Raw genomic sequence first — 26605 nt, forward strand, 5'->3', positions numbered from 1 at the left:
ACTTTGTATTCCAAAGGCTTAATAAGTACAGTTTGAAAAGTGTGAACAACATAGACAGTATAAGCAGAGTCGCTAACAATGTTAGAGGCTGCGAAGAAAGATACTGTAAGGATGCGATGACTGCAGCAAGTTCAGCCTTTTGTGTGGGTGAGTAGCCCTGCAAAGTAAATGATTGCCAGCCTTCTGGCATTTTCCAGGTAATAACAGCTTTAGCGGTGTTTCCAGATCCGTGGACAAAAACAGTGAGAAATTAGATGAGAAATAACAATAGGGAGAGTAAAAGATAAGTATGCAAGTGTTGGAGGAATTTATCAGCAGGAAGGGAAAAGTTAACATTCCCCTAGCACTCTATTAAAGCAACTTGAAAGTCATGAGAATGCTGTAGCAAAGCGTCCAACTGTGAGGTGGTAAAGGGAATGAATACTGATGAAGGCTCCTTTCCACTTACCTGCAAGCAGTGATTCTGTCCCTTTATGATTTAAAAGGTAACAAGTTGGGAAGCGGACTTGGCCTAGTGGTTAGGGTGTCTGTCTGCCACACGGGAGGTCCAAGGTTCAAACCCCGGGCCTCCTTGTCCCATGTGCAGCTGGCCCATGAGCAGCGCTGATGCGTGCAAGGTGGAGCTGGCCCATGAGCAGCGCTGATGCGTGCAAGGAGTTCCCGCATAGGGGAGCCCCATGCATGAGGAATGCGCCCCGTGAGGAGAGCCGCCCAGCATGAAATAAGTGCAGCCTGCCCAAGAATGGCGCCGCACATATGGACAGCTGACACAGCAAGATCACACAATGAAAAGAAATGCAGTTTCCCGGTGCCACTGATAAGGATAGAAGCAGTCACAGAAGAACACACAGCGAATAGTCACAGAGAGCAGACAACTGGGGGGGGGCGGGGAAGGAGAGAGAAATAAAAATCTTTAAAAAGGCAACAAGTTGAACATATGGAGTAAGTGATTTCTTTGGGATATGGGATAAATAAACCCACTCGAGAATGTGAAGTGCTGGAGTCAATCGGTCTATCAATCCTGTTGGAGAATGTGGTGTAAAAAGACAGAAAAATTTATTGGGAAGTGACCCTATTGGAGAATGTGGTCTAAAAAGACAGAAAAAATGTATTGGGAAGTGAGGGTTAAGATGATGTAAATACCTTCCTGAGATGGCTTGTGACACCAAGTTGAGTTCAGCTTTGGCTTCATTTGTTAACACCCTTAAGGGCGTTAGACAGACGTAGCTGCTATGTAGGAATACCTAATGTGGGTCTTATCCAATTTATGACTCCCAAAATATGCTGCACATAATTTAAAGTAAGTTCAGAAGGAATGGTCAACTTAAAGGCTGACAGCTGCACATTTCTGTTGGCTAAAATATAACCTAAATACTGCGTCCGCTCAACTCTCTAAATTTTTTCTTGAGCGACAAGTAACCCATTAATTTGGATGATGTGAAGGACTTCATGTAAAAGAACCTGTAAGCTTTCTTCTGTATTGGCTGCAAGTAAAATAACATCCATATAATGATAGAGAATAACTCTTGGATATTTTTCACAAATAGGCTGTAAAATTTGATGAAGTAGATATTGACAAATGGTAGGTCTATTAACCATGCCTTGAGGAAGCAGAGTCCATTGATATCTCTGCATGGGAGAAGCATTGTTAATAGCTGGCAAGGAAAAAGCAAACCCAGGGTGGTCTTGCACAGCTAAGGGAGTAGGAAAGAAACAATATTTCAAGTCAATAATAATTAGATGTCAATTTGGGGGGAGCAAAGCGGGGTTAGGGAGACCTGATTGTAGGCCTCCCATGGGTTGAGTCATTTTGTTAATTTGTCTAAGATCATGAGTAAGTCTCCATTTTCTGGATTTTTTTGGAATAATAAAGATAGTGTTCCAGGGACTGTGGGACACTTCTATATAAGCAAGGGCTAATTGTTCTTTCACCAGTTGATGAGCATGAAAAAGGTTCTCCTCTAATAAAGGCCACTGATCAACCCATACAGGCTTGTAGAGATCCTTGTAAGGGACAGAGGAGTTAATCAATCAGTGACCATCATCAAAAATGTGGAATGGTGATTTGGGCATTCCATTGGGGTAGTCAGTCTCTTCCCCACAAATTAATAGGGATGGGGAAAACATAAGGTTGAAATGTCCTTGTGTCCCTCTGGCCCAGTTACTTGTAACAAAATGGAACTGCCCTGTGTAGTTGTTGAGCCTCCTATTCCTTGCAAAGGAAAGGAGCAAGATTCTTTAGGCCAGGCCGATGGCCAAAACGACTCTGAAATAAACGGTACATCAGCTCCCATGTCATCTAGCTTAGGAAACTCTATTCCATTTATGGATGTTGTTAGCATAGGTTTATTCTGCTGTGGGGCTGGACTATAGAATTGTTGAACAGTGGTAACTGCCAAAGCCCCCAGCTCAAGCTTTAGATTCTGATTCGATAGGAGGCATAGGAAGCAGCAAAAGTTATGCGATACACTGCCCCATTGGAACAATTTGAAACACATTGGAACTAAGCATAATTTTTATTTCTCCTGTATAATCATTCTCAGTAGCACCAGGGTTAACACTGAGCCCATTAATACAAGTACTGGATCGTCCTACAAGAAGACAAAGGTGTTTTTGGGTAGAGGGCCCCAAACATCAGTTGGAACCAATTCAATCTTATTCGTTTTTTTAAAATTATTTCTTGAGTGGAGCAAATGTCAAGTCCAGCACTTCCTCGGGTGCTTGCTTTAAGGTCAGAGATTGAGGACTGGGTGTTTTCCAAAACGCCTGAGGTTTTTGCTCTGGTATTTTTTGGGAGCACCAGGAGCCCTGCTCCTCTGGGCATTTCCGGATAGGGGTCGCCCTTGACTGTCAGACCAGGATTTGCATTGATTAACCCAATGTTTTCCTTTTTTACATTTAGAACAGACTTGAGTGGGCAAGCGTTCAGAAGGAGAAGAATTTTTAACAGTACAATTCCTCCAAACATGTCCTCTTTTCCCACATTTAAAACAAGTGACATTGATATTAATAAGAGCAGCAAGAACTTTTGCTTTATGGATCTCAGTACCTACATTTTGAAAAGCATTTAGATAATCGCCTATGGCAAGTGCGGTGGGTTTGATAGGTAACAGAACCTGCTGACAATCAGCGTTAGCATATTCATAAGCCAATTGCATAAGCAGTGTATCAGCAGCCTGAATATTGTCTATTTGCCTATCATTAGCCTCTTTATGCCAATCTATGAAATCCATATAAGGTTCATGGGCACCCTGTCTAATGGAGGCAAAAGATTTCTGAGGACATTTACCTTCTGGTAGAGCCTTCCATGCCTTTTGAGCAATTTCAAAACATTGAGTAAACAACCTCTGATCTGCTTGCGCCTGAGCCGGAGGATTGGCAAATTGGCCTTTACCAAGAAGAGTTTCAAGAGTAACAGGAATCTGGTGATTAAGATTTGGAATATGTTGCTGTTCGCTCCTTCATGATAATCAGTTAGCCAAATGCTGTTTCGAGCCAGCACAGAGTGCAGACTAACCTTTTCCAGTCTACTGGTATCATAGCATGAGCATTTGCCAAGGCTCTGAGGACTCCCTCCGTATCAGGGGAGTGTGTTCCATTGTCTTTTAGACTCCTTTTTTTTTTTTTTTTTTTTTTTTTAAGTTTTTTTTTTTTTTTTTTTTTTTAAATTTTTTTATTTTTTATTGACTTTGTAATAATATTACATTAAAAACATATACGTGAGGTCCCATTCAACCCCACCCCCCCACCCCCCCTCTCCCCCACCCCCCAACAACACTCGTTCCCATCATCACGACACATCCACTGGACTTGGCAAGTACATCTCTGGGCACCCCTGCACCCCATATACACTGGTTCACATCATGGCCCATACTCTCCCCCACTCCATCATGTAGGCCCCGTGAGGATTCACAATTCTTTAAAAACATTACTATAAGGCAGGGGCTCATAAACAGGCTGTTGTTGAGGATTTACCACCACCGGATACAAACTGGCCTATCTATCCCCCTCCTTTAAGACTTCTTTTAAACATTTTTGCATTTGGGGAACAAAATTACGAACACCTTCAGAGATATCTCTCTCAAGTACAGAGGCTTTGGGAAGTACTTCTTTGGAAGCCTCAGTGACCGAAAGCTCCAGGAAAGGTTCACATGGTTCAGGATCTGAATCCAATTGTACTGGCTCAAGGGCAGATTTAATGAAACCACAGAGGGCTAAGTGCTCACCAGTAACCTGTCCTCCTGCTTCATGATGATAATTCAATTTCTCACCCACCTTATTCCAGTCTCACAATTCTAGGCTCTCCTCATTGGGAAACCAAGGACAGTAATCAAAAAGACATTGAAAAAAGATACAAGTTGCCCTGTGCTACCTGAGTTCTGGCAGCTTTGAGCACCTACTGCAAAACCTTAAGAAATGTTGACTGTTCCTTAGGGAACTGTGCTCCCATAGTTATAACAAGTCATGGACATGAATTATCCTGCTTCCCTTACCAGGAATGTATGACTGCAGTCAGTATTCCTCCTTGTCCTCGACATTGTGTGGGGTCCCTGTTCAGGCACCGTTTGTTGGGGTTCAGAAGTGGAAGTCTTGTCCAGCAAGACTCAGATGCCTGAAGAAAGCACATGCATGCACTCAAGTTCTATGCTTAAAGAAGCTCCCTTTATTAGTTTTATCCAGTTTTATCCAGTATATATATATATATCAGGCTCTTAGCTATGATGTAGAATTAACAATAGATTCCAGCTATGATGAGGAATTAAGTGATCATGACTTAGGAATTCATTTTCCTAGTTAATCATAAGCATTTCTAACTTAGTACAGCTCGCGATTAAATGTCTCATTGTGTGTTTACAGCAGGCTATGTTATGAACGTTGCAGCTGCTTTCATCTCTGCCTGTACTCAACAAATTTTCCTGGGTACTGTATGACTTACAAGGCTCCTCAGCCATACATGATGGCAACGTCATTTTCAACCATCTGCATTCAAAGTTTTCCTTGAACTTCCATCAGGGTCTCATAGAGGCAACCTGGTTTGCCACAGGTTTTATAAGTCTTCATGCCTTGAGAATGGGTGCTGGGAACCCTTTCCTCCTGCCAGGGGTGTTTAGTAACTCACAGTTGTCATTTCGGGTTCTTCGGCTCTCTGTCCCTTGCCTTCCTGGGGCTTGGGCAGCACTGTCCAGGTTTGTCAACCCCAACACAGGTCCTTCCAACAGCTCTTTGCCCTTTCTCCATTGCTTTTGTGAGAGTTGAGCCCTGCCTGTGTACTCTGATGCCATCTCCCCAAAAGTCTCTAAGCTTTACTTTTTGATGCATCCCATAGGATTTGATATGTTGTGTTTTTTTTAGATCAGGTAAAGATATTTAGCAATTTCCCTGTAATGTCTTCATTGACCCATGGATTATTCCAATGGTTATTATTTAACAATCAAATATCAGGAGGTTTTCCAGACTCCTTTCTGTTGTTGACTCTAATTTCATTCCATTGCAATTGGAGAACATACTTTGCATAATTTCAAATTTACAGAGACTTTAGGTTTTTGTTCTGTTGTTGTTGTTACTTTAATTTGAACAGCAGAAATTGTAACTGGAGAACATTTCTTATGTACTCCAAAAGTATGTGTATACTGCAGCCAATGGATGGAATGTTTTCTTCATGTCAGTTAGGTAGAGTTGGTTGATAATGTTGTGCAAATCTTCTATACCTTGCTGGATTTATGTCTAGTAGTTCTATCAATTATTGGAAGTGGGTATGGAAACCATAGACTATGATTGTTCAATTATCTCTCTTTTCAACTCTCGGGTTATTTCTTCAGGCATTTGAAGTCTCAACTGTTAGGCATGAACATATTTTACAATTGTCATGTCTTTAAGATGTAATAACATTTTAATCATTATGAAATATTCCTTATTGTCTTTATAAAATTTATTGCCTTAGAGCATACTGTCTTAGTTTGCTAAATCTGCCAATGCAAAGTTACCAGGAATGGATTAGTTTTTACAAAGTTTCTGGATGCTGCTCACTTTGGAAAAAGAAGGTAGAGGTGAAAGAGAAATGGTGGGCATAACTGTGGGTAATATGTGAAGATGATGAGGAGAGAGAGTCTTGATATGTGTCTGTTTCTATCTCTAGTTCTTCACTGGCAGCAGGCATGGGGGCCAGACAACCTTGGTAAAAGAACAGCTTTATCCCCATTTTTCCTCTTCTGTTGGGACACCACCCTGAGACCCCAGCTGTGCATGTGGGCTGTGCCAGGGGACACGCAATGGGAGCCATGACTTGCATGAAACCACACAGGCAGTGGGCAAGGCATCAGAACTTAGAACGTGGAGAAGGAACCAGTGGCCAGGAACAAGTGTGAGTGTCAGGGAATCTCAGTGTCTGTTAGGGCTGAAAGAATGAGTGGAGAGAATGGACCATGGACACTTCAATTTGAGAGGTTAATTAGCAATTGGAGGGTGACAAAAACGGTTTCAGTACAAAGAGTGGGTGCATCCTATCTCCTTGATCTCAGCTCTTTTTCTTGATTATATTCTCATATGACACCTCTTAATTCAGGTTCAGAACATGTCCACCCAGTGCTCAGCTAAACTCCCCACATCCCTCAGAATCAAAACCTAGTCACTAAATGCCACATCCCCAGGCAGTCTAACTGCTCTAACCATGGGCCTGGACAAGAACCCAGGGAGGGGTTGACTAAGTACCTCAGCCCTTCTCCACCTTCCTCCTGGCTTAAATATACCCTGCACATGCAGGGCAGCCCACGGCTTGCTAAACAAATCAAACCATGTATTTTTCTGTTTGGTTTTTTAACAATCAAGTTGGTTTGACTTTCATTGGAAAGAAACAATTTTAGACCTGAATATAATTTTCTGCATGTATTCCATATAAAATTTTCAGTCATTATTTAGGGAGGAGAGAAAACAGTGGTTGTGGAATGATCCTTGGAAGAGGCCAAAGGCTCCTGAGCCTTTGTCCCCTTAGCCACAAATGCGAAACCCTCCCCATCTAGTTGGACAAGACTCATTCCTGCACAGAAATACACAAAGCAACTTCATATCCTCCCTGCCTATACCATATTGCATACAAATAAATTTTTATGCACTTGTGAATCTTCTTTTACCCCATACACTTTTTCTGTCCTTATTAGCATTAGGAAATAGGCCAACACTACTTACACATTTAGTAATCCTGAGTCTGAATGTGCTATGTCTATACAGAGGCTGGAACACACAGAGCCATGCCCCTGGGAAGGCAGCTTGGTGGTCTCTGCTCAAACCAACTGAACAGCAACTGGCCTGCATGTGCTGAGGACCATGGAAGGCACAATGTCTACATCCTTTAGGTAAGGAAAACACACTTATGAAAGGTGTCGTCTCACATATCAATTATAGAAAATTAGCTGAAAGTCCAGAAGTTAGAAAGGTAGAAGAGGAACTCTCCATCAGGAAATTATTAGGAGATACAGATAATACTACGATTTCCATCCAGTGATGGCCACCCGCAATGGAGCCAGGGCTTGTGAGAAGGCATGATGAAAAAGATCACAGGGGACCTGTCACTTAACAGCAAAACCACGAAATTTCTCTTTACCCAGGAGCAGCCTGAAGGAAGACAGACTGAAGCAGGAGGGCAGCACTAGGTCAGTCACCCGTGGATGCATAGAGACTTCAGCCATCCGTATCCTTCCACCTTCACCATGCCACCATCCCTCAAGAGCAGTGTTGGATGTATACAATATTGCAGCCCTGAGAGCATTTTTAAGCAAAACTACCTTTATTTACATTTACTATACAACTCCTAAAACTACCACTCCTCATCCCCCACCATGGGGATCACGTTCACATTGGAAAGTCTTTGAAGACCCCCACTGCACTCCCCACAATCTCTAGAACTGCCAAGGAACAGCAGGAGGGCCAGGAAGCAGCATTTAGAGTCACTTGGCTAAAGCAAGAGGAAAAGTACTCTGGGGGTCCACAATGGAAGGTCTGATATGTGGAGAGTTTGGTCCCACTGCTCCCTACTCTCTACATCGGGGCTTCTTCCTTCTATGATCCAAAAGTTGGTCACATGTTCTTTTTTGAGGATGAGAAGATTGACTTGCACCCAGAGCCACTGTTTGCCTGCCAGAGGCCTCAAAGTCAGCTATGAGGTGGGATTTGCTTTCAGCAGAAGATGGACCTTCAACTAAAGCTGTGTTTGGAGTCTTGCCATCAGGTCGAGGAGTTTGATTGTGACCTCTTTTCACAGATGATGCAGGCAGGGATGCTCCATGGGCTCCCTTTATTCCAGAGGTTTGACGGCCAGAGTGAGGGGGGGGACTCATGACAAATCTCCATGGCAGCAGGTGATGTTGTGGAGCCAAGAGGAATGCAAGGCTGGGGAGTTGCTCATCTTCCTCTTCATTGGACCCATCTGCAGGCTTGGATTTTGCACTTACAGAAGAGATTTCTTGCAGAGCCACATCATCTCTGTTTCCGGATCTAGGGGAAGAGTGTCTTTGGTGTTGGTGAGGATAGCACATTTGTTTCTTTATGATTTGAGGATCCTCTTGACTCCTTGAAAAGACAGCAATGTCTTCAGGGATAGCCAGGCTGTTGTCTGCTCTGCCATCCAAATGTACGGTAGCACTACTGACTTTAACCCCTAGAAGTTGGCCGTGGTCAGCTTTACTCTCTGCATCATTTCTACACTTGCACATGGAAGGAAATGAGCCCAATCCAGGTGTTTCATAAGTTGGAGGTGCTTCCACACCCTCTTTCAAGGACAGCAGACGCTTCTCAACCAGCTGTGTCAAGGAAATAGACAATTAATGATTCTACAGATGTTGCTCATATGAGGTGGCTGAATGGGTAATGGAGATGACTGCACTTGGTCAGAAGGCAGGTCAATTTTGCATACATATATTGTAGTTCATTCTGCCCATCTTCCTATGCATTATTCCCAAACTTTCAATCCCAACCACTCCTACCCCACACCTCTACATAATTTCCTCCCTACTGGTTCCCCACTTGCTCCCACACCTTCAGTTGTTTTTCTCCAGAAGCCATGCCACCCAAGACAAAGTAAGTTAGACAAGGTCATGTGGATTCCATGTTGTGAGATTCCCTCCCAACATTGGTTTACCTGGTTGGGTGTGAGTCCTTGCTCTTGCTGCAGCTCCTCTGTTAGGGACAAGAAGTCTACATGAGCTCCTGGGGAAAGCAATTCTGCTAAGAATCGAGGGTGAATGACAGCCTCCACCTGGGAACAGTAATAAAAGGGGATTGAGCGCCCTTGAGAAAGAGCCACCTGTCACTTTTGGAAGCAGGAGGGAATTCATTGTCACTGCACCTCAGTCTGCAATCGGTGGATGTTTTGGACCATGACCTCCACCAGCTACACACATACACACTCACACATGCACACACACATACACACACACAAAGAGTCAGAAACTCATACATGTGCACACTCCATGCTGCACACGAGAAAAGGAAAAGACCCAAGTTTCAAAAGACTGGGAAAGAAGCACAGACTTTAACATGCTGACAGAGCTAAAAGTAGGGAATCTGCTAGACACCACACCTAAAATCCACCCACCTTGGTGATGAAGTCTTCCTCTGCACACAGCTGGTCGATGTAGCTGAGGAGATCCGGGTCTGCATACATTCCATCATCTTCCTGCTGCCCATGTTCTTCCTCTTCCCATTTTCCATCTTCCCCCTCAGAGGCTGGGTGCACAGACCCCACCAGCCCTTCCATGAGGTCAATGTACTCCTTTACAGCTTCAGGTGGTATCTCCTTGGGGGCCTTTCTCTTCACAGTCCGCCGGTGTCTGCGTTGTCTCTGGCTGGTAACCTTAGCCTTGGGGCCTGACCTTTTTGGAATGGGCACTAAAGGTAGGGACAGAGATCCAGAAGTGAAAGTGGCATGAATCTCCAACTTTTTATCTGCCAACCATGTATTGGTTAGAGCAATATTTTAGAGATAGGAAATGCTTCCACTTGGTTCAAGCTAATCTGAAACTAAATGAACATTTACAGGATAAAATTTAAGAGAATAATGATCTTAGAGACAGTTTCTATACAAGAAAAAGAGGAACTTCTGACATTCAAAGATATCCCTTCATCCATCCCCTAATCACCAGGAATATTATATAAATGTGTCTCTTTGACCGTCAAGATGATAGTGTAGTTATGACACCTGAGAAAATTGACCTAGCCCATGACAAAGGTTAACTGAGAACCTAGGGCCTTGATGGGTTTCTCTGTTAGAAATACAGAAGCAAATCTTGAAGGGAATGTAGCACATGTCAGTCCTATTGCCTTCCCTCAGTCCCCTTTGGGCCTTGACTTCTCTTGGAATGTGGTGAGCCATACCTGGCTTCTGGCCTTCCACAATGCCTGGGGGCACCTGTGGATGAAGATATGGAGGGGCTGGTGTTGGAGGGTGCTGGAAACCTTTCCTCTCCTCCAACATCTGAACCTGCCTCTCTTCTTCAATTTCAAATTTTTTGAACCTAGCATGGGCGGAAGGCACAAACAGTGTTGAGAAGATGGCCTGGCCCACTGTGATGCCTAGAAAGAGAGATCAGCACCAACAATATGGGAAACTTAAGTGTCTTGGGTGGGTTATCATGGTCTTGGATAACTGCTTTTCCAAGAGGGGTGTTACTTCCAGCAGTACAACCACAGTTCTGGGGTACTTCATGAGGTCACCACATCATCCCTTCACATACAACAAAACTCATCATCACTTAAGGGGAATGTTAAAGAAATGAATCAATCCAGGACTTGGCAGTTTTTCAAGGTCGAGTCTACAGGTTGTAATTGCTTCAATAACCCTCCTTCAGCTAGGATCCAGTGGACTTAAGCAATCTTGGTATAGGTTGTTTAATTAAATTAGCCAATGTGATCTATGGCAGGATCACAAAGGTGAGCCACCACCCCCAAGCCAATGATGTCATAGCATAAACTATACAGATGAGCTGACAGTCCCAAGCTGGGATCTGGGATGTTGATACTGTAAATAAAGCAGGGATCAGTGCCCAGATCTATGAATCTGAGAGCCTTAGAACAGTAAACCTAATGAAGAATTGCAGTGAAGAAATGCTTGGAAAGAAAGTAGAAGGAAATATTATGGAAGAGATTCAATTTCCAACGCTGACCTTTTTATTTCTTTTTATTTTTTGTCATTGCTTTGTGTGTTAGTCAAGGGTTTAACATGCAGTAAAAGCTGAATGACTCATTCACAGGATGTCTGAGACCCTGGCATCCCCTAACTAACCTCATCCAACTCTATCTCATTCTGGGATGACAGGGAGCAATTTGGACATTATCTTATGAGAAGAGGTGGGCCCAAAGTTCTATACCAAGAGGCTCCAGGTGCCCAGACAGCTGGAACATGCCTTGTAGAGCATGTCACCACCACACAGTACCTACAACCTGGAGGCTTAATGCCATTGGGATCTGCAGGAATTACCCCCAACCCCATCCTAAGACCTTCAATTTCATGATACCTGCAGACCCAATATCAGAGACAGGTTGAGCATCTTATGAACAGATGGTGTAAAAAAGTCCCAGTACTCAAGGTGAAAGTGACTGCATGGAGGAGTTGATCCTTCAATATCCAGGGAATTCTGCCCTAGTTGACACCCCCTACTCTAAATATTCCTTCTATTGACAACCAACAATGCAAGACGCCTGTCTGACTTCATCCTCCTCCATTACACCCGGCCACAACACCCCACAAATTAACAAGGATCCTGGAACTCACTTTGCTGCCATCTCATAGTAGATCATCCGGTCAAAGTTGCTTGTGTGCCGCCACTCCTGCACGGCCAGCTGCAGTCCTGCCTCCAGGGTCATGGTAGGCTTCCGACGGGCCAGCGATCGAAGCACTGGGCTAAAATTCCCCATGTCAGTAATATTCTACATGCATCTCCTCCTACCCCTTCTGGCACCACCCAACAAACATGACCTGAACCCCATCATATCTATCTACCATCTGTCCATTCATGTCCTCCTTGCAATGTGTACTCTGTAATTTTAAGTACATCTGCCTTAGACGATCCCTGACTGAACATCAAATATCAATACTAGCATTCATTTCTGAAAGACCAGCTCAATGAAAGGATTATTTTGGAATCCCTGACTTCCCTTTGTATCTTCAGTGGCACTGTGTATTGAATGAACTGGGAGAAAACATTAAAAGCAATTTTTGCGCATATACCCAGGAGTCAAAAGTCTGAGCATTTAAGTTGTATCCCAGGTGATTATGAAGTTATCAGTCTTCGGGAAACAGAACATCAGAGTATGAAGAGGCGGATTTAACGTCCAAAGCCAAAGGTCGTTGAAGCCCATGCCCACAGAGAGCCCTGGGCTGGCTCAAGATACAGCGGATCAGGCTGCTGACTGCATTTGAGGGTTTGCTCCAAAAGGGAAGATAGAGTGTTCAAGAATGTGGGAGAATAATTAAGACTGTTAAACTGGAAATTTGGTGGACTTCCTTGAATTATTCACTGGGGCAGAGGATATTTTTAGGAGTTCCAAAATTGAAAAGAGGGAAGTGGATTTGACCCAATGGAGAGGGCGCCCATCTAACACATGGGAGGTCCAAGGTTCAAACCCAAGGCCTCCTGACTCATATGATGAGCCGGCCCATGAGCAGTGCTGATGCGCGCAAAGAATGCCCTGCCACACAGGAGTGTCCCCCACATAGGGGAGCCCCACACACAAGGAGTACACCTATAAGGAGAGCCGTCCAGCACAAAAAAACTGCAGCCTGCCCAGGAATGGCACCGCATACACAGAGGGCTGGCGCAGCAAGATGACTCAACAAAACAAAGCACAGATTCCAGGTACCGCTGACAAGAATACAAGTGAACACAGAAGAACACACAGCAAATGGACACAGACAGGAGACAAGCGGGGGGGGGAGGGAGAGAAATAAATGAAAAATAAATTTTTTTTTTAAATTTGAAAAGATGTTTTAATAAAAAATAAGTGTGCTGTTATTTGATATAGGCTCTATTGCAGTTGACCTATAATCTTACTGGGGCAGTGCAGAGTAGAGACATGGCAGTTCTGGGTGGAAAGAGAACACTATCATCATCACTAATGTTTCTATCTTACAGTAAGAATAGCCCATGGTCTTGGACCACATTGCTAACCATCTATTCACACTCTTTAGCTAGGATATTTTGCCTTTTGTGAGGTATTTTTCTCTTCTCCACTGTCTTTTCAAAACCTTAAAATGATAATAATAATATAACAATAACAAAAACTAAGAATTATAATAATAAGACAAAAGACTAGTTATCATGTAATGAAGCAAAGCATGAGCTGTTTAGTCGATGAAGCACTTAGTGTTTTAGCTCATGTAACCATCTCAGCAATAATCTGAAATAAATGGAAGAAATCCTTAGAGGTGAAGTTACCAAGTGAGGTCACCTCTCCAGGATTACAAATTGAGTGAGGGGGAGCCCAAGCACTTCATGACTATACAGTTTTTACCACCTCCCAGTTCTGGTTGGAATTCTCCAGAACAATGTGGATGGGGGCAAACTAGAGTGATTTGCCTGATCCCTGCACCCACCACCATCATCTGTGGGTTTGGCTTTGTCTGGACAACACATGCTCAAGTCTTGTGCTGGAAGGTAGTGTGCAAGGGGAGGTCTGTGATGTTCGTAGTCACACCTCCATTCAAATCAAGTCTCCTCACTTTATCACAGGACACCTCTCTGATTGTTACTTTTTATGTAAATGGTTACTAGGATGATAGAAAAGTAGAAAATGTCTGGACACCCAATATATGGAGGTTAGTATCAATTGTGATAGACACCTGAAAATAAGTCATAAGCTAGAAATACATCTTCTCTCATCATGACCTACTGTCAAGTATTTCTAGAGACCTTAACCTGGGGAATCCACCCCCTAGTCCTCTGTATCTGAATGTTTCAAAACAGTCAAATGTGTCTCCAAGAGGAAGCCACTCACATGAGAAAGCAGGAAAGAGCTTCAGCATCAGGACTTGGGGGAATGTAACTCCCGGCCAGGGACTTGAAGCGCTGCCAACGTCGGAAGTTCTGGTAAACACTCTTGGGATTACAGGAGTCATCCGTTGACTGGGTGGAGGGAGGACCACCCTTCCTGGAGGGCCCCTGTGGCCTGGAGAAAGCATTCCCTGGAGGAATACTGGGGGCCAGCTGGGCAGCTGGTGGTGGAGCTTGAGGAGGAAGGCCTGGGGTCCAGCCTCCCTCAGCAGCCTGGGTGCACCCCACAGCCAAGCCTGGGATAAAGGGCTCCCCAGCAGAGGCTCTCAAGATCCCAGGAGGGGCCTGCTGAGCACCCCCACAGAGGATCCTTGGGACAGTCGAAATGTGGGGCATCTGAGGAAGGACAAAGGGCTGAGTAGGAGGGGGCTCTGCTGGTCCCCCTAGTTTTCTGATTTGGATAATGGCTTTGTCACCTCCAGTCCCACTGGTGACAAGGCCCCCATTTCCTGTCACCAACTGTGGTCTGGGGAAAGCAGGCAGCATTGAACTGCCAGGAAGGAAAGATGGATTCAAGACTGGGGGTGGGTGCTGCCCCCAGGGAGGTGGGTGTGGTGGGCCAGGAATGGGTGGGGGGATTGGCAGGGCAGTGATGGGATACAGGGAGGCTCCAGAGTTCATGGTCATGTCTGGTCCCAGCACTGGAGATGCTGTAGAGACAAGGAAATGCATGTATTTAGAGGCCACAAAGGCTACACTCTTGAGGCTATCAGGGACTGTCCTTTACTCATTAGGAAATTGAGAGCTGTAAATGTGCTTATTAAACATTTCTTCCCCTAAGCGGCTCTAGATCTATCCAGACATAACTAAGATAGTTTTCTATTAATCTAATCATAATAATTACCCTTCATTCTTAGTTCCCAAAAGGACATTTACCAGAACATCCCAGTTCTGCTTACAGGAATAACAAGAATAAAATGTCAGCTCAAAGCGAAACCACAGAAAAGCATCAGAAACACCAATCTCTAAATCTACACTGTCACTGATAAATCACTGAAACTGGGAAAAAGTTAGGAGTTTAACATGCTTGAGATAACAGAGGACTGAGAAATTGCATGTACCCTCCTCAGAACGCCCTGGAAGATCCAAAGTCATCACTTGATTTTTGTTTCTTGTTTTTTGTTTTTGACTTGCTTTTCTTCTCAGCTCTCCCATTTTTTTCCCTATAAAAATTCGAGTTCCAATCCTCACTTTGAACTGGTTTTGGGAAGATTCTCCCAGTTCCTTGCTTGTGCACTTACAATAAATCACCTTCTCACTGAGAGACGTTTCTCCTTTGTGGTGCTGGATCACGCATGTCATTCTATTGGAAGAGCCATGCATATGGTAAGAGAATCAGAATGATGAATTTCAATAAGTGAGCAGGCACATAGTGGAGAAACTTCAGAATAGCAAGTGTCCCTCTAGTGATTTTAGGTTCCAGAACTCCAGATGAGAGTCTTCCCAGAAGAGAACTTGCTCCCAGTTCAGTGAGGCTCCCAGACCTCTCAGTGCCAAGGAGAAAGAAGTCCTTGCTATCAACAGATGAAAGCCCCTCTCTGAGGAAATCGCTGCCAGAAATTTAGCCTGACTCAATATCTCTAGTGAAGACATTCAGTCAGCCTCTTGACCAAAGACCTGGTATCTTTGGGAAAAAAACCCCTTAGCATGCTCACAAGCAGATGAGGGTTGGTCTCTTGGGTACGTTCTAGGCTGCACAGGGATGTTATGAAGGCAGTAAATTCTTAAGAGTATTGTCCCCATCATCTCTTCAGACTGTTAAAAACACTACAACTACTACTACTACTATTAGTGATAGAGGAAAGTATACCTAATTGTATCTCTTCTCCTTCCCCTCTTTGAAAAAGAAATCACACATCATTGAGCTTTTTACTGAAAACAAATAGCACCCACTGTCTATCCCAGACCATGAAGTATTCGTGGAATATGAGCAACATCTTCATCTCAACTTTAAAATGAAGGGCAGAGGGCTCGCCAAGAGGAATAAGAGAAGATGAAGTGGTCTGAACATCTGAGTTTGTACAATTTAAGAAAAAGTCATAAAATTCAGGTGAATCCAATCTCTAAAACTTGCTGAAGTTACCAAAACTGCCCTGGCAACATCAAATCAAAGAAAATATTTGCCAGGAGTGAAAGCAAAGATGTCTCTGGGCTGGTAGGAGCTTAGAGGCGCTGGCCTGGGGCAGTTTGAGTAACTTCCAGGCTAGCTCACAGACAGGATATTTCACTGCTGCCTTGGCCAAGATAACTCCACTGAAAAGTTTTTTACATTAGACCATTGATTCTAACTGTCCCCGTATGATCTCATTTATTCATTTACTCCAGGTCATATTCCAGTAAAATCATAAATTCCTAGGTGCCTGAGGACATGACAAAGTATGGAGGCAAGCCTCTCTATGCCACCACACAACATAATCCCATGAAAATTTACTATGCTTGTGATGTGATTTTATTCTAGAGAGAATCTATTCCTGTTCCCATCCTTTGTCTTACCCATTGTAATTACTCTGACATATCTAGATCTACCTTTTAAGGAGACCCCTTCCTCAACTGTAAGTCTCAGGTTTCCAACCTACCCCCCAAATTCCAGGTGAGAGTTTCTTGGTGGAGTCCAGTGATTTCTCCTTCCTCTAGTACATCTCAAATCTTGTCCAAAGAAGACGGGTGAAATTTGAATTTCTATGGATTTGAAGGTTATCAGGGCCAGTGAAAACACATTGCCTTATCATAAACGCTTACCTTCTTTTGAAGTCACCTCTGTACACTTGGACACTGACCACTGCTATCTGGCAACCTCTAGGGAAGATTCAATTCCACGACTCAGAGAGTGACCTGCTGCCAACAGATTCTCAGGAGCCCAAGGAAAGGATGGAGAAGTTTGAATCTAAACAGGACTAGAATGTAGCACTGAGATATTCTACAGTGGGGGAGGGTCAGAGGGCAGGTGGGCCTGAGGTGGGGGAGGGGAGAATTTCATCCAGGACTCTGACAGGGGAAAATGCAGGTGGTCCCTTCAAAGTATAAATGGACAGCACAATTATTATGTACTTCATTAGAGCAGTTTATTGATTCTTCTTAATTTATAGCACGAAGGCTTATTCCTCGGTTCTATACTTGAATTTTTTATAAATACACATAGGTTTGTGCTGCAAAGTCCCTCTACATCAAAGAGCTCGATGCTTGTAGGCATACAGGAAAAAACTTTGCTTTTTTTCTCTTTTAATGGTTTTGATTGCTTTTAACAGGTAAACTTTACATTGTCTGAAAGTCCAATTTTGCAAATGGAAAAGGCAGTGACAAGTCTTGCACCCACCCCTTTCCACTGGCAACCCAGTCCACATCATCAGAGGAAATTAATATTAATTGCTTGTTTTTCATTTTTCCGGAAAAATATCATGCAACTAAAAACAAACACAGTGTAAATTCATTGTGAACGTTTTCAGTTTTATTTCTGATTATAAATAGTATATACAATAGCATATATATTATCTAGTGTCAATTTTACTGCAATTACTGTCTTTCGGCTGGTACCTTGTTTTCAACTTTGATTTCCTTAGGATAGACTACAAGGAAAAGTTCTTCAATTACTAAAACATTAAAAATATCCCTAAGAATAATGTTGCCAGATTTAGAAAATAAAGATGTATAAACCCCAGTAAAATTTGAAACAACAAATTATATTTTATCATGTCTCAAAATGTATATGACAAATATATGCCAATATGCATTGTTTTTCTGAGATTCAAATTTAATTAAATGTCCTCTATTTTAGCAGGCAACACAACATAAGAGGTGTAACCCATTAAGTTCTTAATAGTTACTCACCCCATGCAGAAAAAGAAAGCACTGAACCTACAGTAAAGACACCTGAATTAATATCTATGCTCCACCCAAATACACCATTTTTACATTTCTAGTGAAACAGAAAACAGTCACAGGAAGTATAACTAAGTCTGCATTTTTAGTCTACTTCATCGCTAAGAAACCACCTAAGAATTTTGCCTCAAGATTTAAGGACCCAAAAAAGCGAGGAACTAGTTTCTGGGCTCAGATGATCAAATGTCCTGATGAAAGCTATAAAAAATATAGCCTTCAAAGAAAATCTTGCTGAGTCCGCACTTACATCGCATATTAAATAAACACACTAAAAAAATATTCTAATATGGAAAAAGTCCCAGGATACACACTAGCAATGGAGTTCAGAGAAAGCACAGCTTTGTAGGGTTTTCCAGGTCTAAACTTCAATGCCAGGATTGTTCTATAAGGCACCCTGCCTCTGATTATGAAAAGGAGCATATTTTATGAAAGGCCATGAACAAGAAGAAAATAAGTGCAGCCAAGGCGTGCACAAGCAATTCTTCCAATCTGACGACACTGCCCTAGGCTAGACCTCTTCTAAAAATACTTCATAGAGGACCCTATCTCAGTGCAGGGAACTATCTTGCAGATCTGTAAGTATGAAAGTTGTGAGTGGTCCTTTCCCACGTGCTCTTTCCCAGCGCCATGAATGGCTGCTCAGGTTCCTGGAGAAGAGGCGTGGCCTGGACACGCCCCACAGCGCCTTCTGAGGCTCCACCTCCCGCCTCTCCTCCAGGCCCCTCCCAGGACCCGTCCCTGCAGGGCTGGCAGCCTGGCGCATGCGCACGTGGCTCTGGGGGCGGGGCTCTGGGGCACAAGCTCTCTGGTCCTCCAACCGCCGCAGGCGTCGGTTGGGAACCTTTTCCTGAAAGGAGACGCACGTGCACAGGGGGGAGGGCGCGCCCCTAGCGGTGACGCCGGGGTGGGGGGAGCGGGGGAGAGCAGGGGTTGTGCCATGACCCTGACCCCCCCCACCGCTTCCACCCCCCCTGCTTTTATATATCAGTTGCATAAAAAATAAAAGTGATGCTATGCAATCTCATGGCTTTGTAAGGGTGTCTCTGAGCTCACGACTGTGCGTGCTACTGTGCATCAGGAGCTGCTTGCTAAGGCTGTAGCCCTGCCCTCAGCTGCCCCGTCCACTGCGGGGAGCATCTGTACCGCGGGAGGAAGGAGCGCTGCAGACCAGCTCCGCTGCATTTGTTGACAACTGGATGGTCTACAGTTATATTAATTTTTAAATTTGAAAAATGTGGCCTAAATGTGCTATCTGTTACATTCTGATGATACAAAAAATGAAAATATCTTCAGTATTTAAAAAAATATTCTTCTATTGAGGAAAGAGTGAACACTAAAAAGTAAGTGAAATTCCGCCATCTCTTCACTATATATTTTTAAGATAGAAATATTAACCAGTGTTCGTGGTGAAACCACTACTTTATCAAGAATATGAGAGTCTTTGTTTGATGGAATACTAAGCAGTTTTTCAAGGTCTGGTGTCAATTGTGATGAAATTTCAGGCACAGGTTTTATTTTTTTTTTTTTTTTTTTTTTTTTTTTAAAAGATTTATTTATTTATTTAATTTCCCCCTCTCCCCTGGTTGTCTGTTCTTGGTGTCTATTTTGCTGCGTCTTGTTTCTTTGTCCGCTTCTGTTGTCGTCAGCGGCACGGGAAGTGTGGGCGGCGCCATTCCTGGGCAGGCTGCACTTTCTTTTCATGCTGGGCTGCTTTCCTCACGGGCGCACTCCTTGCACGTGGGGCTTCCCCACGCGGGGGACACCCCTGTGTGGCACGGCACTCCTTGCGCGCATCAGCACTGCGCATGGCCAGCTCCACACGGGTCAAGGAGGCCCGGGGTTTGAACCGCGGACCTCCCATGTGGTAGACGGACGCCCTAACCACTGGGCCAAAGTCCGTTTCCCCAGGCACAGGTTTTATATAATAGATACAAGATTTGGGCAAAAATGAACAAAGGTATGTGAGAATTGGCTAAACGGAATGTACAATAGATAATGTATATTTTGTAATTATTTTTAAAATTTGTGCTGCACATGCATTCTGTTATTAAATTTTTAAAATATATTCTATATCTGTGTTTATACACACAGAGAATTATTTTAGCGAGAGTTGGATCAGGTGGTTAAACCTAGCTACATACCGCTATATTCATATCTGGGACTTTATGCTTGTATCCAGGAGCTGAGGCTCTGCAGGTAGAAGTGTGTTTCCTGGGGTTGTTACAGGTCAGTTAGTGTATCTGAGGCTAGAAGGACGTTTTGCACCTGATTGTGGGTATGCAGAGAGGAGGTTGGTTGTGTATCTGGAAATGTGATATTCTATATGTGCATGTGTGGGCCTCTTGGGGATTGTAAAAATTCAGGGAGTGTGAGCTCTATTGTGCATGTCTTTTGGAACTATGTTCATATGAATTCAGAGTTTGGCATTTGTGTGTGCATTTCATAGGTTGGTTGGAATGTGATAGACGCATTGAAATCGGTCAATTAGTGGGTGTCTGTGCGGATATTTGAGATTAAGTGGAGGACATGACTGCTTTTTCAGTGAGCCTCAGGCATTGTGTTCTTAGATCCTGTGAGATGCAATGTATGCATATCGACAAGTTGGTATTATGTATTTGTAATTTGAGGCTTTGGAAAGATTATATATACATAGTGTGTGTTTTTCCCCTGACTCTGGGGTTTTTGTGTGTTTAAGTGTGGATTTGCCTCTGCATGTGCATATGGGAAATGCTAGGGAATGTGTCAGTGTATTAGCTGGTAGGGACGATGCCTTCTGTATATTGGGGGGATGTGTGGGATCATTTGAAGGTGCTCAGGGCATGCTGAAGGGTGATGTATATTTGGTGACTTTCAGGAGCTGTGTATAGATACCTTGGTGTTTAGGGGAAACCGTATAATAGTTTATGAAGCTGGCAGTTCTTGCATATGTTCAGATGAAGGATTGTTGTGTTTCATGTGCCTATTCTGGAAAATGCTGGAGGTATTTTGATCATCAGCAAGTGCAGGGGCTATGTATATGCAGATAGTGTGGAGCTATGTTTGTATATGGTGATATATGGTGGTATTTTTTCAATTTGTGTTGTGCAGGGGAATTGTGAGTAAACTTGAGGCATGTGGTACATTCTGCATGTAATAAGTGTGTATTCTGGGTCACGGTGGTTTGGATGTATATTTCCTACTGCTGTGTTATTAAAACTTTCAGTAAATAGTTATTAGTATGTATTGTGGGCAGTTAATATGTATGTATCTCTCAGTGAGTGCTGGGGTTGTGTGTTTATACATGGAAGTGAATATCTTAGTTTGCTTGAGCTGCTCTCACAGATCCCACACCATGGTTTCCTTTAAACAGCATATATTGGTCTCATTTGAGATTAGAGGAAGTCCAGATCAAAGTATGGGGGAAGCTTGCTTTCTCCCAAAAACCCGTAGCATTCTGGTACTGTGTTCTGGGAAAACTTCGAGCTCCTTGGATTATATCTCAGCTTGTGGTCACTGGGTTATGTCCTTTCTGTCTTAGCTTCTGTGACTTCTTGCTCCTCTTCATAAGGCCTACTGCCATTTGGATTAGGATCCTCCCTCGGAAGTGGACACAACCATCCTGGGGTCCACAGGATGGAGGAACAGAGTATGGATTAGAGTGGACTTACTGATATTCTATTCATGAACTATTGTGATTAGTAATCGAAGAGGATGTGGCATTGGTGTGGAGAGGGTGGTCATGGTGGCTGCTCGGGGTGGGGAATGGGAGGAAGAGGTGGGATGTGGGGGCATTTTTGGGCCTTGGACTTGTCCTGGGTGGTGCTGCAGGGATGGTTGGCAGACATTGTGTGTCCTCCCATGGCCCACTGGGTGGACTGTGGGAGAGAGTGGGCTATGGTGTGCACCATTGACCATGGGGTGCAGCGGTACTCGGAGATGTATTCACCGGGTGCAGTGGATGTCTTGTGATGATTGGGGAGGGTGTTGTGGGGTGAGGAGTGGGATGAGGGGGTGGGGGTGTTTGGGAACTCATTTTTTTAATGTAACATTAAAAAAATAAATAAAGACAAAAAGAAGAAAAGACCCACCCTCAGGTTTAGTTGGGTCACACATGAACTGAAAATGGAAACCAGAGGAGATCCTGTTTACACTGGGCTCACAGCCGCAGGAAAATGGATTAAGATTTAAAAAGATCTAAACTGCAGTGCGTAATTCAATCTACCACAGTGGGATGATTTTATGTATTGGAAGTATGTCTAAGAATTCGAGCTGTGGGAGTGGGGGTACATAATTGAGGACGTGGAAGGGGTTTTATGGTACTCATATTTGGTGGATTGGAGATATTTCTTTGTGCATTTGGAATGTCCACTGCTTTGTGTGTGTATCCAAGACTGGGTAGAGGAATTATGTAAGATTTTTCTTAGGATCCAGGGTGTAAAGAGGAGTCACAGTGTTCTTTGGGGAATGCTAGTGTTTTCACATGTGTGGTTGGGAATGTTTGTGGGTTGGACAGGTGGAGCTATAAAGGATATGGGTTATGGGGTATAATGTTTGAGGAATGCACATGTTGAAGGATTGGGACTATTTGAATGCTTGTGTGTGGGTTTCCATGTGTGAGGCAGCCGTGTCTGTACATTGGCAATAGTGCAGGAGTGCTGGTGTTTGTGTGTTTTGTGTGACTCTTTCTGAGTTTTGTACTGTATATACCTGGGTCATGAAGAGACAACTCTATTTGGAGTTTCTGTGTGAAATTAAGGGTTCATTGAATCAGTGGGTTTATTCTGGGATGTAATGCTTGAGGAATTTGGTGTATTTGCTTGTATATGTGTTTTCAGTGTTGCTGGGGTGGTCTTGAATCTCATTGGTGTCTATGTTTGTAGCTATGGTCCAGTATGTGTGTTTGAAGCTAAGAGCCTGCGTAGGTTGTACGTGTATTTAGAAATGGTAAAGTATGTGTATTTGATAGTTGTGTAATTGTTTGTGGATGTATTAAATGCAGTGCATGATATAAGACTTCATGTACTTGGTCATTTGAGAGCCTGTGTGTATATTCAGGCAGTATATTCCTGTAGTGTGTTGGTTATTCATGTTTGTATCCAGACTGATGTTGGGTGTGTGTATAGTTTTAGGAGTGGCATAAGAGTATCCAGTGTGGGTAGGGTTTTTACTATAAAAAATTAAATATAATTAGTGAGGTGTATGTGTAATTAGGATATGGATAAGACTGTGCATGTGTGTTCAGGATATATGAGGGGCCGTGTGTTCCGGAGATGCATAGCCTGGCTTTGCTTCTACATCTAGGATGGGAATGATGTATCCCACTCTTGTGCAATTACATCCTGCACACACAGTCACGTAAAAGGGGATCAGGCTAACTGTGGCTGGCTCATACTAACTTGGGATAGTTTATGGTACATATCTCTTCCCAGCTCTGGATTCAGCAATGTCAGGTTGGTAACTTGAAATTGGCCATAGGGGGAATATTTGCACTACAAATCAGGGATTCTCCTTCTCTTCCTGCAGATACAAATCAGGGATTTTCGGTCTTTTCTCTCAGAGCACCTTTCACGTGTGTGTGTGTTCCTCAGAATGTACATTTAGAGCAAAAACACTTGGGCAACTTTGTAGGAGTTGCACTGGCAAATCTAAGGGAATTGTGAAGGGGCCATTTGTAGGTTTGGGTTCCTTGTTTGTGTGCATCCACCCTGGGTCATTCTGAATTATTTGGTTACCCCTGATCAGGTTGGTCCATATTTTAGGGCCAAAGAATTCCATTCAAGTTTGATTTCCTGCCTGTCCTCATTCAAATGGGTACAGTGTGTCTGTACCTTAGCTGGGTGGAAGGTCCTGATGCATTCCTGTGGTCCTCGCACCAACGGCCCCTGGATGTATGGAGCAGCTAGAAGATGGCTGTGGATTGCAGAACCTCATGGGTCACTTTTCCACTAGTGCTCAGCAATCTTGAGGTTTCAGGATTCCTGGATAGGAGGTCAAATGGGGCAAGTCCTGTCCCAGAAAAATATTTTTCAGCATCATCTGGACAGCGACAGGTGCTACTGGCTTCTCTTGAGCATGACTGTTGGACAAGGATGCTGTCTTCTAAGTGTCCTGCTTTGGAAAGCCTGCAGAACCATGTGCCCCCACTCCACACCCACCCACCATCATCTTCCCTGGTAGGTAATATTGGGTACCAAAAAAGTCAGCTGTATCACTAGTTCTCAGCCAACCCATCTCTGTGGAAACCTGAGTCTTCAGGGATAGCGGGGCCTCTAGGTGTCAGTGAGGGGACACTGGAGGAATTGGGAAGGCTCTGTCCTTGAGCTAGGGGTGGAGAACAATGGGGATTATGATGAGGTGGCACCAGTTGGTCCAGCTAGGGGGAGATGTGGCTCTGACTCAGAACCCTTTGGACATGGACTTTTTCTCTATCTGGAAAGGAAGGCTCCCCTTGCACCGGGAATGTCACCTCACCTTCATGTTTTTCTTATAGGTTTACTGTACCTTATTTAGTTTCTCTAATTTAAATGGATCTGAATTCTACTGGGGGTGACTAGGAATGGTGGCCACCCCATGACATCACACTTGCCTCCTGCCTCCCTCAGTCCCACCCAAGGATTTCCGGGCTTCACTCCTAATGGTGAGTCTCCTTAGGGCCTTTTCTCCTCTGTGATGAATTCTCCTGACCACAAAAGAAGCAGACGCCCCATTTATAAATGCTCCAATAAATGTTTCCCTGTGGTACAGAAGGATTCTTGTGGCCTCCATGTCCCCTTTTGTATCCTAACTTCAACTCAGTGGCAATTTGCTGTACTAATTATACTGCACTTAACTGGAGAATGGTACTGTGCTTGCTTTTATGATTTAAAGCATGATAGCACAACACTGTGAATATAATTAACAGCACTGTATTATGTATTTGATTGTGGTCAAAGGGGAAATTTAAGGATGTAAATATGGTACAAGAAGAAAATTTGAAAAACAAAACAAACCTAGGATTGTACAAAAGTGAACCCTAATGTAAACCATGAAATATAGTTGGTAGTACAATTATTAAAATGTCATTTAATGAATTGTAACAATGAGCTACCTTAATGCAAGGTGTTAATCATCCTAATATATTGGACTCTGTATTTTATGCATGATTTTTCTGTAAACCTACAATTTCTCTAATTTAAAAAAAATGTTCTTAAATCCCCCTCCAAAACCGGTATAGGTTATAGCAGTTTCATTCAGAATTGAAAGGAATTAAGATGGCCGTGTAACAAACCACCATGTGGGGAGACAGAGGGTGTTCCTTGACCTGGGAGGATGGAGCGTGGACTTAGGGCTGCAGACCCCAGCCTGGCATTGCTGCCCCAATGTTGGATGCCAAGATTGAGGCCTGGAGGGGAGCGCCCTCACCCTGGGGGCAGGACCACCAGTGTTACCCTCCACCCACATGTCGGCTCCTCGCTGAGTGGTCCTTATGGCCAGGCCTCCTGGAGCCCCAGACTGTTCTGCTCTCCAAAGGCTGATGGTGACAGGCCCTTTGCCCTTCAAATTCCACACCAGGACATGGGGTCCCACAGGCCCTACAGTAATGCACTGGTGAGGGCTGAGGAGACTCAGAAGGTTGTTGTGCCGCCACTGGGCAGCTGCTCCTAAAAGGAAGTCTTTCTGATGTCTGCTGCAGAAGTGCAGGATTGAAGGTGGAGGTTGTGTTCTAGGGGCCAAAGGAAGGAGCCCAGGACCTGCAGATGTGGAAAGCAGAGCAGGCTCAAGGGAGCCCAGACAAGGGCTGACAGAGGCCAGGAATTGGGGATGGGGCCTGAGCCACGTTTAGTTCTGCAGTAGGAGGTGGAGAGAGCAAGTCAAGGAGAGAAGCCCCCACCCCAGCCCTAGAGACACCCACACCTCCCCTTTTCCCAGACTCACCTCCTGGCTGCTGCTGCCTGGAGCAGGAAGCCCTGCGGGATTGTCAGCCTGGAGCTGACTAGTCTAGGTTCCACCTGCAGGCCAAGTTCGCTGCTTACCCACCCTTCCATCAGCAAATATGTCTGTGATGGACTCAGATGAGAACAAAATTAGTTATAAACCTCGATGTGATTTAGAATCCTCAAGCACTGGGACCTGACCTATTCACCTTGAATTCTCCACAGTAGCCTTTCCAGTGTCTGCACAAAGGACACCACAAAGAATTGTTTGCTGAATAAAGATTAGATGACCAGAGAATGTGTTTTTAGCTTTCCCCCAGGGTAGGAGTGCAATAACCTGCCATAACATTCTCCTCTCCAAGTGTACAACCTGGTGAGGTAGAAGCGACAGCTACCTGTTGCAGAAGACAAAATGACAGAGCTCGTCCCTCCAGGCCTCCCTGCCCTTCCCCTTCTCACATCGCAGTGCCTTCCCCCTCTGCCTCTGGGACCTGGTTCTGGGACTTCCTTTTGAATGTTGGCCATTGACAGGTGCATGTTCTCAGACTTTCCTGCTGAGGGGGAGATGTGGAACAGACTGCGTCTCTCTACTAAACCCTGACATGTGAGGGAGCCTAGAGCAGAGGAGAACTTTCCAAGAGGGCCAAGCTGCAAACCCTAACCCTCAGATGCCTGAGGGAAATCTACACCTATGGCTGTAATCCATTGAGCTTAGATGTAGTTTGTTTATCTGCACTATTGTGGCAATGGATAACTGGTAAACCTGGAAAATAACTTGAACCTCAGTGCCCAGATTGC

The 26605-nt window shown here is 44.1% G+C and overlaps 1 protein-coding gene and 1 long non-coding RNA gene across 3 annotated transcripts; both read right to left on the reverse strand.

Moving 5' to 3' along the window:
• Positions 1–4530: 4530 nt before the first annotated feature.
• LOC139439401 (uncharacterized) lies at positions 4531–9984 on the reverse strand. 2 transcript variants are annotated; one of them, XR_011649309.1, is made up of 3 exons: positions 9587–9984; positions 9131–9247; positions 4531–4612 (listed from the first exon to the last, which is right to left on the reverse strand). It is a non-coding gene; the product is annotated as an uncharacterized lncRNA (long non-coding RNA). The 2 variants fall into 2 exon arrangements; XR_011649310.1 differs by lacking the exon at positions 4531–4612 and adding an exon at positions 8644–8792.
• Positions 9985–10203: 219 nt separating this feature from the next.
• Positions 10204–25334, reverse strand: LOC131279565 (NUT family member 2G-like). The gene is made up of 6 exons (XM_071216518.1): positions 25296–25334; positions 18616–18762; positions 13984–14375; positions 11762–11890; positions 10366–10505; positions 10204–10253 (listed from the first exon to the last, which is right to left on the reverse strand). Exons 1-6 carry the CDS (start codon positions 25332–25334, stop codon positions 10204–10206), a joined length of 897 nt encoding a protein of 298 aa, XP_071072619.1.
• Positions 25335–26605: the final 1271 nt, after the last annotated feature.

This window comes from Dasypus novemcinctus, chromosome 8 (assembly GCF_030445035.2).
Source record: "Dasypus novemcinctus isolate mDasNov1 chromosome 8, mDasNov1.1.hap2, whole genome shotgun sequence".
In the NCBI taxonomy this organism is placed as follows: domain Eukaryota; kingdom Metazoa; phylum Chordata; class Mammalia; order Cingulata; family Dasypodidae; genus Dasypus; species Dasypus novemcinctus.